Source organism: Meles meles, chromosome 9 (assembly GCF_922984935.1).
Source record: "Meles meles chromosome 9, mMelMel3.1 paternal haplotype, whole genome shotgun sequence".
Taxonomy (NCBI): domain Eukaryota; kingdom Metazoa; phylum Chordata; class Mammalia; order Carnivora; family Mustelidae; genus Meles; species Meles meles.
Window position 1 is genome coordinate 101,310,298 of NC_060074.1, and position 16,722 is coordinate 101,327,019.

The following is a 16,722-nucleotide window of genomic DNA, read 5'->3' on the forward strand; positions in this document are numbered from 1 at the left end:
CGCCCCAATTTCTTAAAATGATAAAATGTATATGCCTCAGTCCATAACCCAGTAGAGTGGCGTTCCCATTAAGGTCGGGAACAAGAAAGGATCCACACTGTCTCCGCGATATTGCTTTGAGAGGCATTCATGTAAATCAGATGAGAATAAACCATAAGCCACAGATTTGGAGAAATATTCGATGAGATAGCAGGATAGATACTCATTATATGGAAATGAACAGCATTCCTATTTGAAAATAATAACCATTTAGAAAGGATATGGAATAAAAAGTCATTCACATTAACATCAAACAGTAATGAATATGAAAATGAAATATATATGAAGTGTGCAAAATGTACAGAACCTCTATGAGGACAACGTTAAGACATTTCGGAAAGGCATAAAGAAGACTTGAACAAATAGGAAAATATCCCTGTTCTGGGATCAAATGACTAAAGATCATAAAGAGTATTATTTATCAATAATGAATACTAACTATAAATTTTATTTTATCCCAATAAGAAATTCTAGCAAGTTTTCATATGCTTGAATGAGATATACTTATTTTTATCAAGTAATATCTAGGGAAATCCTGAAAAAATAGTGAGAAGGGGTGAATTCTAAGTAATATGGATGTTAAAAAAATCTGTAATTAAAAATGTATGGTTTTGGGACATGAATTAACAGAGACTAAAGCACAGATAGTACAGAAATAGCCTTAGACACATGTGATAATTTAATATATGATAAAGATGACATTTCAAAGTACTGTAAAAAGTGAATTTTTTCATAAAATAGTTTTGGAAAAATTGAGTATCATTAGGAAAGATAAAAGTAGTTACATACTACCATCATATTTCTAAAATGATCAGAGATCTAACTTTGAGAAATAAAACCTTACATGTAGTAGGTGAGAACATCAATAAAATTATTAATAACCTTAGACTGAAGAAAGCCTTTAAACTATGCACCAGTATACAGAGACAATGTAAGAATATAATGGTAAATTTGATTACATAAAGATTAGAAAAAAAATTGTGGGAAAAACATTACCATAACCAATGTCAACCCAGAATGACAAACCGGGAGAACATATCTGCAGCTTACATCTCACATAATGGATATAAAGAGCTCCTAAAAAATAAAGACCAAAACCAAAGAAATCTAATAGATAATACAGAAAAACATTAGCAGAGATAATGACTGAATCTTATTTGTAATAATGCAAATGACAGATTATATATGCTGTCTTATACATATATATCTCATGATCAACTTTTTTCCAAAGAGAAATGCAAAACAGGTACCTTATACATTGCTGGTGGATGTACAAAATGATACTTTCCTTACAGAGGAGTATATCATGACAATATTTCTCTACATGTTAAATACAAGCATATATACAGAGTTAATTACTGTGGCTTTACTCGAGGTGTGCTTCTTACGAGGCTAGTTAAGGTACACAGAGGACTATGTAAGAATAAAAAGGATGGAAGAAGGGGCACCTGGGTGGCTCAGTCAGTTAAATACCTGCCTTCAGCTCAGGTCATGCTTCTCCCTCTGCCTGCTTCTCCCCCTGCTTGTGCTCTCTCTCTTTCTGTCAAATGAATAAATAAAATCTTAAAAAAAAAAAAAAGTTGGAAGAAGATCTAGAACAATGGAGCACTTCCTATACTCAGATTTATATGTATATGTGTAACTGTGTTTATATTTATATTTGTAGTTATAAAACATTAATGTTTTAGATATAAAAAGCTTCCCACCAAAAGGATGAGAACCTAAAAAAATTTCTATATGTGATTAGTGAGAATGGCCATGAGACCAAGATTTCTTGCACTGTGTATGTATAGATATATCTATATCTATATACATGTATATAGTGTGTTTGAACCATCTACATATTTTTTACCTTTTAAAAAAGATTTTATTTATTTATTACAGAGGAAGAGAGCCAGAGAAAGAGCAAGAGTGGAGGGGAGGGGTAGAGGCAGAAGCAGACTCCCTGCTGAGCAGGGAGCCGGACTTGGCCTCCATCCCAGGACCCTGGGATCATGACCTCAGCCTAAGGCAGATGCCTAACTAACCAACCCATCCAGGTGCCCCCATCTACATATTTTTAAAAGAAAACGAAATACAAAAAGTGAGGACAACAAAAGCCTATGTTGAAATACTAAGAGAAGTAAATACACTTGGATATAAATCAAACTGGTATGAATTTGAAGATAATACTAAGAACACACACACACACACACACACACACAGAGAAACAGGGATATCTGTCTAGCTATCCATCAGTCTCTTCTAAAAAGGCTCAGCACTAATAACACTAGAGTAGTATGAGCACACAAACCTGTATCTTTAAATACCATAATCCAGTAGAAGAAACTCCAGGGAGAAATTATTGCTTACAGTTGGAGGTAGAGGAAGTAAAATATCTACGAACATGTGATTGTGCGTAAACATGGAAGTGCTCAAAGACCAATGTAAGCATTTCCAAAGAATAGAGAGGTTAACTTGAAGGAGTCCCTGCTAACCACATTTTGACAATTTCAGCATCATAAAGAGTAACAACATTAATGGAATGTAACACTGCATTAAACATGCTTAAGTGTATAGTAATATGAAGAGGAGGAAGAAAGAGAATGGGAGTAAACACATACAAGGAGAAATAGTAGAAGTTGTTTTTACAGAAGTATGCCACCTAATAAATATAAAAGTGATGTTAGAATTAGAAAATCACTTTGAGATGGTAATTTATTCAGAGAAAGGTCATGAATGGATGCCAAACCTACTGAGTGAAGTTAATGGAGACAAAGGTATTCACATAATGTTCAAGTATCATCCCGCTTTTAATTATAAAGCAGAATGTATTTTTACAATGACTATATCCCACAGTTAACCATGTAAATGGCATTGTCATGAAAGATATGTAAATGGTATATTTCCTAATATGAAGCAAAAGAGGTATCCGATATCACCTCTATAGTATTTTTGCTAAAAATATTTAGCCTAAGTTAAGGCATAAGAAAACAATCAGACAAATCCAAAATGCTGAATATTCTATAAGACCACTGGACCAGGAATCTAAAAAATGGCCAGTGTTGTAGAAATCAAAAAAGACAAATGTTTTTCTTTGAGACTATAGAGATGACAATCCAATACGATATGTAAACCTTGACTGAGACATGTTTTATCTAAATATATAAATTATGTATTTAGATGTATTTAAACATGAAATACCTTATATATATATATATGTATATAGAAAGTTATTTGGGTTACTTGGGGCTCTTCTGGAATTTAGGGTATAGACTATCTATTTAGATGAGTTAATATTTATAGGTGTGATATATGACTTGCTTACACGTGAAGACAGTCTTAATTTCGAGACATATAGTATTTAAGGCAAAAGTATCCTGATGTTTGTGGCTTACTTTTAAATGATTCAGCAAACAACAAAAGAGGGAGGGGCAAATATTCAACAGGTTGACTTTTGGTGAGTCTAGGTGATGATCTTATGGATATTCGTGTACTTTTCATTCAGCCTTTCTGTAGGTTTTAGTATTTTCTCAATAAAAAGAAAATGAATGATATGATTTCAAGCTCATTAATTTGACAAAAAAAAAATAGTCCCAGGAAATTAATGTTGGTAAGGAAGTGATAAAGATGTGGAGCAATGAAAACACATATTGACTGTAACGCAGTAGACTGTAAATAGAGACAAAGTTGGAAAATATTTTGTCACGACCTGGTTAGGTGGAAGACATGTGTACTAAAGGCCAATCCTCCTTCCTGGTGTTGTCTCAAGGAAACCCTGCCATGTGCAAGAGACTTCAATAAAATTGTTTATAAGCAACTTGTTTCTAAGAGCAAATATCTGTAAATGCTCAACTGTCAGTAAAACATAAATTATGCTATATTCATATAAAATACAATATATAGTGAAATCAAACTATGGCTATAAACATCAATATGAATTAATCTCAGCAATAAGTTATTGTGGGAAAATAGTAAATCTTAAAGTGATTAACATGCTCTAGAAATTGAAAGTATTATATGCTTCCATATAATAGGATATGTAATATACTATATGCAATATACTATTATATATTGAGAATAAAGTTTGTTCTGCAGTGTTTTATTTAAAGCTGTCCAAACTGCACAGTTGCCAGTCATTTTAGATGAGAGTTACCAAAGTCCTGTGTCTGTACCAAATGCAAGATGACATCCTGTGTCAAAATGATGTAGAGGAAGGCCTCACCTAGAGGGGTTTTCTGAATGGTTTTCCTACAGTATAGCAGAAAAGGCACTATCCTACCCTGGTCAATGTTTGCAGGAATGTGTATGCATTCTTGAGACTGAAAACAAGAAACTGAATGTTAGCTGCGATTACACAATTAAAAGTGACACAGGCAGTCAGTACTTTTGTGTTGCCCAGAGAGATGCTGTTTAAATAAAAAAGAAAATCAATATTTTCTATTTCTTTGCAGAGTAAAAGTGAGCAAATTACCGTGCGGCATCTGACATCAGGAAACTGGGAAGTGATAAAGATCTTGGCATACGATGAAACTACTCAAAAAATGTGAGTGTTTTTGGTTCTCTGGTCAGATTGGAAGTCAGGGCTTGTCAAATGCAACCTTTTCTGCCAGATTATGTTTTGCTTACTGTAGTCCTAGTCCAGACAACCTGGCTATGTAAAGAGCAACTTTTTCTTTAAAGACTCTCCCTATCCATCACCCAGAGACACACTTGCACAGATACGTGCACAGACCCACAGACAGAGATCACGGAAAAGTGTGATATGATATTTTGAGAAAAAAAGCTGTGTTTCCCAAATGGACCCAAGTTCTGTGGTTGAATAATAGAACAGCTCTTGTCTGTTCTTTGACAGTTTGAAAATTCAAGTGAAAACTCGGCCTGGCAAAAATTGATCTGTGCCTGATGTTTGTGTTGTTTTCTTTCCTGGGCAGTTACTTTCTGAGCACAGAGTCTTCTCCCAGAGGGAGGCAGCTGTACAGGTAAGCGAGGTGCAAGGACTGCCCTGAACAGGTTGATTTTTCAATGGCCATCTATACAGCTTTATGATAGGATGGGAAAATCTGAACCTTCATTTTTGACATGACGAAAACTCACACTCTTGGTCCAGTCTCTCAGCTCCGAACCTTTGTGAGCCTGAAGGGTTGGACCTGAAGACCATCTAGCTGTTCCTTCTTTTTTTCCTCACCTGCTTGCAGTCTCAAAATACCATTTTTTTTTGTTACTGTTTTGTTTTAAGGCTTGCTTCTCTCAACTACACACATCATAGGCATTTACATATTTTCCTCAGTGGACTTTTCTACTGCTAAGGCTCATTTTGAATTGTCAGTGCATTGATATTGTACACTGGTAAGTTACCCCCAAACAAAATAAAACCATTGTGAACACTTAGAAGAATAGATCAAAGGAAAGTGTTTCTCCCCCGCTCCCTCATAGTGTATAAAACCTAGTAAGGTTGTCACTGAAGCCAGGAATGCTCATTGCTTAAAGAAGGCAGCAGATGGGAAATGTTTTCATCCGCCCAATTTTCCCAGATGGAAAGTTGTATTCATAAAAGGTACTTAAGGTCATACCTATTTAGTATTAAAATGTTTCCTCACATGGAAAGCTTTCACCAGGACCTCACAAGAATGACTTTTATTTTTGTCTGGCAAGCAACCTATTAATTCTAGACTTTACATACACTTTCTGATTTCCATTTCACAGATCGTTTTATTTTTTTTTAAAGATTTTATTTATTTATTTGACAGAGAGAGAGATCACAAGTAGGCAGAGAGGCAGGCAGAGGGAGAGGAGGAAGCAGGCTCCCTGCGGAGCAGAGAGCCCGATGCGGGACTCGATCCCAGGACCCTGAGATCATGACCTGAGCCGAAGGCAGCGGCTTTAACCCACTGAGCCACCCAGGCGCCCCTCACAGATCGTTTTAAAGTGTCAAAACTGCCAAGGCATATTCTCAGTAGAAATTCATGTTTGAAGTGTCACCACTGATTGCTACCCAGTAGCCTAGACTTTCCTCTGAAAGTAAAAACGCATGTTTACAACACCCTAAACTCCCTTTAATGCACCACATACACTTATTTATGCATAACTTGCTTTCATCTGAAACAAACAAACATTTTTTTGCCTCTCCCAGTATGTGATTTCTGTGTTCATTTTTGGGGTGTATTTTGTTTTTTCTCTTAGAGTCCAGAACCCATCTTCTCAAAGACTATGAGAAAAGGAAAAATAGCTATTTGCTATTTATTTAAAGAGACTGATTCTAGTTTCGGTTTAGAGTTCTTGATTAAAGTACTGATTACTTTTTTTTTTTTTTTTTTTCTTTTTGGTGACCGGAAGCCTGTCTTGAAACATATACTCTGGTTGGTACTGGTAGTCCTGAGCCATTTTTTAAGGTCCTGAAACTACTTCATCAAAGTTTTATTTCTCTCATTTTATGAAACTCTTCAAGAAAAGTGACAGAAGCTTAGACTTGGCCAATTTCAACCAATGGAACTATCTCAATCTCCCTTCCCTTTATTAGCCTAAGATGTGATTTGAATCAAAATGACTTCTTAGATTTGTGTGCTTGTCTTCACTTTCTAGTGCCTGAGGCAGAATAGCCAGCCTAGCTGTGAACTCTGCAAGTGGAGTAGGCTGTTAGAAAGAAAATGTAGTACCAATAAATTTCCCCTTAAATAGCTCAGCAAATGCCAGTTGGCTTGACTGTCAGATAATGTTAATGTTTAACCCAGAAAACCCAATCATTGTCTTGTCCAGGTCATAAAAATAATCACTGGTCGACTAAATTTATGGGATGAGATCCCTTCTGCAGAATCACAACTTAAGCCAAAGACAGTTTAGAATTTTGTCCCAAAATGGGCATTTATTTCAGTAATTTCATAATCTAAATAATGAGAAACGGCCAACAAATCTCTGGGGAACTTGAATCTGAAAAATTATATGAAGGTATGTAAGTAGCTGTGGACAACTGGCATGCATTCTTATCCTCTCTATGGAGATGGTTACAAAACACTGAATAGAGTTAATGACATTGACCTATATACTTAAAAATGATTAAAATGACAAATGCTATGGTGCGTGTGTGTGAGGGTATATACACACACATAGCAGTTTTAAAGAGAAAATAATCAGGTATGACTACCTTGTAAGTTATCATAAAGGTGAAACTGGTTAATGTGCTTAATTGCCTTGACCGATGAAGGAAGATTTGGGGTTATAATGAGCTCAGAATATTTCAAATGTGAAATTGTGAGTTTATGAACTGTACTTCACATTGACCCTCAAGTGCTTCTGTTGCCTGTGTCAATACACCTGTTCCCAGCCCCGTGTATGCAGCTTACTGCACATCAAAATGACTAGGATTCATTTACAAATGTATAGCCAAAATCCTGTTTCATTTCCAAATGAAATTGAGAATATTTTGTCTTAAGCTTAAGATACAGCTTAAGACACAGCTTCACCAGCATTTTCATCTGTTGGCATAATTTACAATTCATCTTTATTTATAAAATAAATGATTCTATATAGGAAATTTAACCCTAAGTGAATATCTCACTCTAACATTAAGAATCTATGTAAAATAAATGATTGCTTTTCTCTTTACCTACTTCCCTGATGTCTTGAAATACGTATGATCATTAATACTATATTATCATACAAAAATAACTTTTCTTTACCAAAAATTTCAGTGCAAGTATTTAACGCAAGTATTTTCAGTGCATCTATTTAGCGGGAAAAATCTGACACTGATACCAAATTCTACTGTGAGGTTGATTCTTTGTGTAGCTTGTGAAAACATGTATTGGCTCTTTCAACTAATATTTATTGATGGTGAGTTTATGCTAGTCTCTGTGGGCAATTCCTTTTACAAGTTTTTAAAGGAAATCTATAGAGAAAAGGCAGGTAAGAATAAATTACATTGAGTCCTGTGGAAATCAGTTTATTTATAAACATGCATACATACATACACTTTATATACATCTAGGCATACATGATTTTATTATAGAGAAGAAAAAATGTGTAAGTCTTAACATTAGTAATGGAAATGGACTTTGCATTTGTACAGTAAGTCATCATTTACAGGGAAGTGCAATGTAAGTAATGCTGGAGCTCCTCAGTTTATGTTAATATTTAAATATTGATGCCACACATTCAAGGACCTGGAATAGTACCATTTCTAATTTTCTTTTTCTTTCCCCAGTGCGTCTACTGAAGGACTGTTGAATCGTCAATGCATTTCATGTAATTTTATGAAAGAACAATGTACATATTTTGATGCCAGTTTCAGTCCTATGAATCAACATTTCTTATTGCTCTGTAAAGGTAACACATGATTTCTGATGAAATTTATTTGATCGGTATCTATTACCATCATGAGTAACTTTTCTCTAGCTATATGATTTGATATTCTAAATTTATGTATTTGTTAAATTATAAATTATGAATTTACAAGCTATGAATTGTATCTTCATTTAGAAAATAAAATTGGGAGTCAACATTTATTCCTGATCAAGAAAGGCTGTTTGAAGGCAAATGTTTTAAAAAAGTGAATAAACATATTTACATCAGCAAAGTCCTGCTAAACTAATCTAGTCTTTAGGAAAAACTTTTTAAAATAATGGCTTGGTTGTTAAGAGATTTAGGATCTACAGAAATTTAATTGCCTGGTTATCTGGTTTCTGTTTCATTATGTTTTAACTATGAAATGCTTCAATTTGGAAAAAAAAATAACTGTCATGTAGCCTTTCCAATAATGATTACTTAGATGTATTTAAAATATTTATACATATTTTTATACATTTTTTAAAAATCCAGGCCCAGGTGTCCCAGTGGTCAGTCTACACAGCATGGAAAACCCAGCAAGTAAGTACACAAACATGACAATGTGGGACAGTCATGGGGGTCACTGGTCTTAGGTATTACTTATTCTCAATGTCATACTCTTACAAAACCTTCTTCAAAGCAGTTTCCAGCATGGAGCAGGATGTGTAGATGCCATCAGTTTGACTGTTTGAGCAAGTGGTTTGAACCGTGTTACAGCCACAGTTGGATCACACATGCCTGGAACAGGGTGTCTACTGTTACCTAAATTGAAGGAGGACTGGTTGATGAGGCTCATTTAGGTACACTTCAGCCTATGGGCCTCTTACTGCTTTGGTTCATTTTTTTCCTTGGCCTCATATAGATAATTCCTTAAATGCTTTTTGTGTACTTTTGGGAAAAATATGAAAAGTATGTTATTTTATATGTTTTCTATCCTGTTTGTTCCAGATATCCAGGGCTTCCTAGTTTTATCTATTCATTTATTCTTTTATGTATTTAACTGTTCATCATCTATTAAGTTTGGGTGGACATTGCTAGTAAAATATGGTCAGTGTGTTTATGAAATTATAGTAGAGTACGTAAGCAAATACAGGGTTGAGGTAATCATAAAAATGAATAGCCAGATTGCTTCTTGCCTTCTTTTCTTCCTATGTTTCTTTGGCTTTTTTCAATTTTATTCAATCAATACTCTTATGCTCTAATGATTTACATTAGGCTACCATGATCTAATAAATTAGGCTTGTATTTATGAACTCAGAACACCTCCGACATAGTTAATTTTATTATCCTCTTTTAAAGAAGAGGAAACTGAGTCACAGGGAAGTTAAATAACTTGCTTAATTAATAATAATGGGTAGCAGGGCCAGGAATCATGAGAAGTGGTCTGACTCCAAAATAGGATTTGTAATTGATGAAGGTAGGTTGGAGGAGGGGTTCCTGCAGGATCAGCCAAGAGGGTCCTTGGCTTTACAAAGGATAGAAATCAAATGTGAGTTAGAGAAAGTGAAAACAGAGTTTAAGAATAGCAGACAGAGGGGCGCCTGGGTGGCTCAGTGGGTTAAGCCTCTGCCTTCAGCTCAGGTCATGATCTCAGGGTCCTGGGATGGAGCCCCGTATCGGGCTCTCTGCTTGGCAGGGAGCCTGCTTCCTCCCCTCTCTGGCTGCTGCTCTGCCTACTTGTAATCTCTCTCTCTGTAAAAAAAAAAGAAAAAAAAAAAAAGAATAGCAGACAGAGGGTCTAGGAGACTTAGAAATGAGAATGAGTCTCATCAGTGCCTGGGATCAGAGATTTATTTTAGAAGAGGATCTAGGGTGTGTGTTCCTTTAGGAATCCAGGGTAGCTCCAATTTAAGGTGATAACAGGTGAGTAACAGATGTTATTTCATGAATCATCGAAGGTAGAAGGTATTGATGCCAGTGTCAGCGGAAGTTTGTTGGCAGCAAACTTCCTGGAATACGTTTGGGATCCAGCTCTTTTTTTTTTTTTTTTTTAAAGATTTTATTTATTTATTTGACAGACAGAGATCACAAGCAGGCAGAGAGGCAGACAGAGAGGAGGAAGCAGGCTCCCTGCCAAGCAGAGAGCCCGATGCGGGGCTCGAACCCAGGATCCTGGGATCATGACCTGAGCTGAAGACAGAGGCTTTAACCCACTGAGCCACCCAGGAGCCCCTGGGATCCAGCTCTTCTTAGAGGTCATTACATGCTTGGGGCCTAGGACAAAACTCAGAGAATGATTCACTTTCCTGCTTTCCCCTTTAAGTGAGAACATAGCTCCTTTGGCTTGTTCAGAGGCAAAATATAGAAATGGGGCCTAGCCTTTCTAAAATGGATTCCCTCCAGCTTCCCTCCCTCATTATCACTACCATATGATGGCATCTTAGTCTATTGTTTTTTGTCTTTCACATCCTGTATTTAAGTAGTTTTACTTAGATGTATAGACTTACTAAGATGCAGGCATAAGACTGCAATGTTGAAGGACAATGTTATTTTTAGAGAACAGAGTAAGACCATTGATACTCTTCAAATACCAATATACGGAGACTTCCTCCTGTTCTAGAAAAAAAAAAAAGTGCTAAATTTGTAATGGGGTTTTATGTGGTTGGAAATAGGTGAGTACATTGTGTAGTTTCTACTTAACAGTATAAAACTTAAAAGAGGTTATGGTGAGCAAATTAAATGTATTTAGTATTAACAGCAACAGTAACAATAAAACAGTATATTGGATAAAACAGAAGGTTGGATTTTACAGATTAAAAAAATCAGTATATTAAAAAATAGTATACAAAATGAGTTCATTATATAACTTTTGTGAGATGTGAAACAAGTTACTATCTCATAGGATCAATTTCCTTGTAGGCAAATTAGCAAATGAATTTTTTATGAAGATGAGATATATTTGCAACATAGGATGCACTAAATGGAATTATTTGTGTTATATTGCATATTATGCCAAAATAATTTTTTTTTAAAATTCCAATCTTATTTTAATTAACTTTTTCCTACCGTTGTTTCCTAGTTTCCTAATTTCTGCTACAAGTAATGAAACATTTTCTAATTTTCCCATTTATAAGCCAATTATGATCATCTCAGCATCCAGAAAAACAGAAGTGAGCAGTGGTCAGGTGCTTAATTTTCTTTTTTCAAAGACATTTAGGTTCAAGTAAATCTTCTGGTTAATGAATTATGGATTAATCTTTGTTAATGAATTAATTGGAACACATTTGGGGGCCACGTGAAGTAGAATAGGGTATACAAAGGAAATTTAAAAAAGAAAAATGAAAATATTTAACCTGGACACCTTTAAACCCCATAGTTATCAAAGAAATGCAGAGTAAAACATTGGAATTTGAGAAACAAGGCAGAGGATCACAGGGGATGAGAGGAAAAAATGAAACAAGATGAAACTGAAGAGGGAGACAAACCATAAGAGACTCTTAATTTCAGGAAACAAACAGTGTTGCTAGAGTGGAGGGGGGTGGGAGGGTTGGGGAGGCTGGGTGATTGACACTTGAGAGGGTGTGTGCTAGGCTAAGCGCTGTGAATTGTGTAAGACTGATGAATCACAGACCTGTACCCCTGAAATAATACATTATATGTTAATAACAAGTAAGTAAAATCTAAAAAAAAAGTTTAAGCTATAGTTACAAGTGATTAAGGAGTCCAAATGTTTATGCCACTCTAACAAAACTGAAAATGCATCTGAAACTTTAAAAAAGTAATACAGATGTTAAAATTCTTGCATTTGGCTAGCAGCCCTCCCGGTGATTTTTGTTCTTCTTATTTGCCTTATGTTCTACAATGAACAAGTATTACTTTTTTTTTTATATATTACTTTTTTAATGAAAAAGAAACCCTTCATTAAAATGCTCAGTGAGTTGAGACAAGATACAAATATGAAAAATTTACTTTTAATATTTCAAAAGCCCTTTGTCTCATATTACCATTTTCTTTCTCAATTTTGCATATATGCTTTGTTTCCGTTTTCTCCATCCCGTCTCTTGTTCTCATTCCCCTTTACTTCTTTTTTTCTCTCTTCTAGTTTCTTACCTCTCCCTTTCTTCTCAGTTTTGTTTTCATTTTCTTCTCTCTTCTGTTCCACGTTTAAAACCGTGCCTTAACATTTCTTCCTCTTCACACTGTTTCACCAAAAACAAAAAAAAATGTGTATTACATGTTTTGCAAATTTATCATGGAAAACAACTCTCTGCTCTTAGTATTTTCAAAATGGCTTTACTATATTTCCTTTCCTTAAATAGAACTTATTTCCCTGTGACCATGGATTGCTTTTTTTTTCCAAGAATAAATGAGTAGCCTTTGATTTAGAAGTAAAAATTTCTCAGCTGTCCCTCTATTCATGTAATTAGTTTACATGTAATTAGGTTTATTTTTTGCCACTGACATTTGATAATTAAGAGAAACCATGAGAAATTTTTAGTATATTATACTCAGATTGGTGCCTCTGGCTGTATCCATTTGATCAACTATCAGTTAGTCAAATTATTCATTTATTAAAAAAAAAACCAGCCAACAAGATGATCTGTAATTAGAGGTAAAAGGTAAAAATTTACTAAGATTTATTCTTCAAAAAAATGGTCCTCATTGTAGTTAGCAAATATCAGGCGACAGCGGCTTCCTGCATTTTTATGATAGTTCTTAGGTTATAAATGCTGAGTCTTTAATGAAAGTATACAGAGTTTAGGTATTCACATTTTAAATTTTATAACCAAATGTTTAGGATCACTTCCTTGAAAATACGGTATTTGGATAATCTGAAACTTCTTACATTTTAGGGATAGAATAAACCTCTGACATCTAGTTTCCCAAATTTGTACTGTAGAGGATGACATTTCTTTACAAAAGATGTGGTTTGGTGTGCCTGAAATCACATGTAGAATTTAGAGTACATGGCAGGAGAATGTTAGATGTTTCTAATAGAATATGGTAATTTCTCTAAAGAAGTGGACAAAATTCCAAGAGAGCAAGTCAGTAGGAAGGCAAAAGAATGTGAATGTACTAAAAAGAAGACATGAAAATATTTAAACTTTCAAGATAAAGGTTGTCCCATGTTGCTGGAACAAAACATTTAAGAAAAAAAAAATGAAAGGGATATAGGTGATAGGGGCAAGCTAAGGAGTTTGGATTTAACAGTAAAGTATCAGTGATAAGCCACTGATAATTAAAAAAATAAATTTGTGATCTGGCCATGGAGTAACTGAAAGTAGAAACGGCCTGTTGCCAGAAAGTAAGGGGGAGGGGGAGAAAAACTGGATAAAATATATAAAAAAAACAATTTTCAAGCATTGTGACAGTAGTCAAGATGGGACTCTCATTCCTGGAAGAAGGGAGACAATTGAGATTAATGTTGTAATTGCTCTGGCTTTCTGGCTGGAATCATTTTAGGAATTTCAGTACAATGAGGAACAATCCAAGAAGAGTATAATGGTATCTCAGAGTCAGAATGAGAATGGCCACTGGAGTTCAGAAAGTTTGAAGCTTTTGGAATGTTGAGAACATGGACTAATACACCAGGGAGGAGGAGAAATAGAGAAAAATGCCCAGAAATCTTAATAGGGCTTCAGGGAATCATCCTGAGTCTACTGCAGAAAACCCCAGCTAAGCATGTAAATGAGAAAGGACAGAGCTTAAAGAGCACTGGCATGTGCTAAAAGTTCCAACCAGGCAGAATACTAGAATGTGTAGGAGATAGCCCACCAGAGTCATGCCTTCGTAGTAGAGCTACACTAGCCACACAGCAGAAATCACCCAAACCTACACAAAATAAGATATTTTTTTTTATTTACTTATTTGACAGAGAGAGATCACAAGTAGGCAGAGAGGCAGGCAGAGAGACAGAGGGAAGCAGGCTTGCTGCTGAGCAGAGAGCCCGATGCGGGACTCGATCCCAGGACCCTGAGATCATGACCTGAGCCGAAGGCAGCGGCTTTAACCACTGAGCCACCCAGGCGCCCCCAAATAAGATATTTTTAAGTCTTAAAATGATTTAGCTGACCTGCAAAGAGCCTATACACTTATTGGAACAAAATCCACAAAACACTAAGTCACAATGGGTCAAAATCCAGTAAAACATTACTGGGTGTGTGAGGAAGCTAGAAAATATGATTCATAACTGGGAAAAAAAGCTGCTGTGAATAAAGAGAGACTCAGAAATGAGAGAGATGGAACCTTCTGACAAATATAATGAACCAGCTATTATAAATATGATTTTGAAAATCAAAAAATGAATATGGTGTGAATATAAATGGGATATTTTTAAAAGGAACTTAATGAACTTAAAATATTGGAAATAAAAAATTTCACTCAAACAGATTAAAAGCAAATTACACACTACAGAAAAAAGATCAGTGAACTTGAAACTTTATCAATAGAAACTTTCAGAAAGAAAAATAAATGAACAGAGTCTAAGTTAATGCAAGTATATATATGTGTGTATACACACACACACAGTGTTTTAGAGTCAGAAGGGGAGGCACATAAGAAATATTTGATGAAATCCAATATTTGGCCAAATCCAAATAGGATGAAATGAATAAAATTACTCAACAAACCTCAAGCAAAATGTATCCCATTAGAAAAGGTGATTTTAAAACAAAGCAAATTAAACCTTAAGTCACCAAAAATAAAAGGACATCTATATATCCAAACATTATATAAACGGTAAAGACAAGAATTACTGCAAAGGTCTTATCAGAAAAATAAATAAATAAAAAGGAAAGACAAATAGAGCAAAATCTTTAAAATGATGATGGAAGAATTCCAGAGAAGATGGCAGAATAAGACAACCCTAAGCACAGTGCATCTCAGGGGTACAGCTAGGTAACATTCACATCAGTGTAAATAACCCAGAAAATGACAGGAAGACCAGGAGAACAAAGTCCACAACTAAAGGGATCCATGGGACTGTCCATGGGTAGGAAGGAAGGATGCTGCTGGAATGGAGAGGGGAGAGAAACATTCTCATTCATTAGAATTTGTCTTCCCTGTGTGGACTTTCTAAACATTTGGCTTTGAAAGCCAGAGGGGCTGAATTTCCATTATAACCAGTGGGAAGAAAAACCTGAAACTATAAAAATCAGTGGGCTCAGCTCTGGGAGGGCTCAGGGCAAGAGGAAACTGAGTCCCCACCCTTAAAGAGACAGTACAACAAACCCTGCAGAGATATAGCATAGAAGCAGCAGTTTGAAAAAAGTTTGGGGCTTCAGAAGGGAGCTTTCTTTACTCATCTCTTGAGTGTGATTGAAGGGCAGGGATCCTTGAGACTTCTTCAGAAACAAAGGAGCTGGTTGGCACCATTACCTACTCCCACCTCCCAGCACAACCAAAGGACCATCTGCAGGAATTAGAGAAGCGCAGACACTTGCTCCTTGCTAACACTGCATGTTCTGCACCTCCCTCACCCCCTGCACTTCAGATCTGCCCTCTCCAGCAAGGCAGGCCTTAATCCTAGTAAATGTAGTCTCCCCCCACCCACCCAGTTTGTGGACCTTGCCCTTAGCAGAGCCAACCCCTCCAAAATGTTCTTAGCCAGAGCCCTTCCAAAGAGGTGCTACAAGCCTAGCAATGCACAAGCAACCCCAACAGGGGCCAGAATCACTCCAAAGTGACACAGGAGTAGGGAAGATAACCACACACAACATTCCAACTGTGGCGACAGCAGTGGGCAAGAGACAGAGAGCTGATCTGACTGCAGTCCCTGCCCACAAAAGCTTCTCAGGGGACAAAACAGGTAAGCATCCCGAAGTTTGGTGCTACTGTTATCTCTGGCAAATGGTTGGTCAGACACAACTCAAGCCCAAGGCAGCCAGAGAATGGCCCAATAACACAAAAGAGCCCAAACACTGCCCTCAACAGGCAAAGAGAGCCATTGCAGATGACTAGACCGAAGGAAAAAGCAACTCAACCACAGCAGTTAAGGCATGCACAACACACACAGGAATCACCCCTCAAGTGTCAGGGGAAGTGGGGACACTGCAGTATAGGATCTCCTTCATAAGGCAGGAGACACAGCTGACTTTCCTAGCATATATAAACATTCACAAAGATTTAGACAAAATGAGAAATTAGAAAAGGAAGTAGTCTTTGAAAAGAACAAAATCACAACAAATGACCTAACTGAAATAGACACAAGTAATACACCCAATAGAGAATTTAAAGTAATAATAATAAAGATATTTACTGGACCTGAGGAAAGAGTAGAAGACATCATTAAGAAACTTAAAGAGAAAACACAGGAAAAAAAATACAATCAGATAGGAACTCAATAAATGAAATTAAAAATACACTAGTTGGAATAAACTGTTACACTATAGAAAGAAGAACGGATCACTGACCCAGAGGACAGAGAAATTGAAAGCAATCAAA

General features: G+C 36.0%; 1 protein-coding gene across 2 annotated transcripts in view; it reads left to right on the forward strand.

The window, feature by feature from the left end:
- Positions 1-16,722, forward strand: part of DPP10 (dipeptidyl peptidase like 10) — a 1,411,353-nt gene that overhangs the window by 1,342,460 nt on the left and 52,171 nt on the right. For both annotated transcript variants that reach the window (XM_046019846.1, XM_046019845.1), the window contains exons 14-17: positions 4,473-4,564; positions 4,953-5,000; positions 8,219-8,340; positions 8,833-8,880. In XM_046019846.1, coding sequence (XP_045875802.1) covers positions 4,473-4,564; positions 4,953-5,000; positions 8,219-8,340; positions 8,833-8,880 — 310 coding nt within the window. The remainder of the gene's footprint in view (positions 1-4,472; positions 4,565-4,952; positions 5,001-8,218; positions 8,341-8,832; positions 8,881-16,722) is intronic.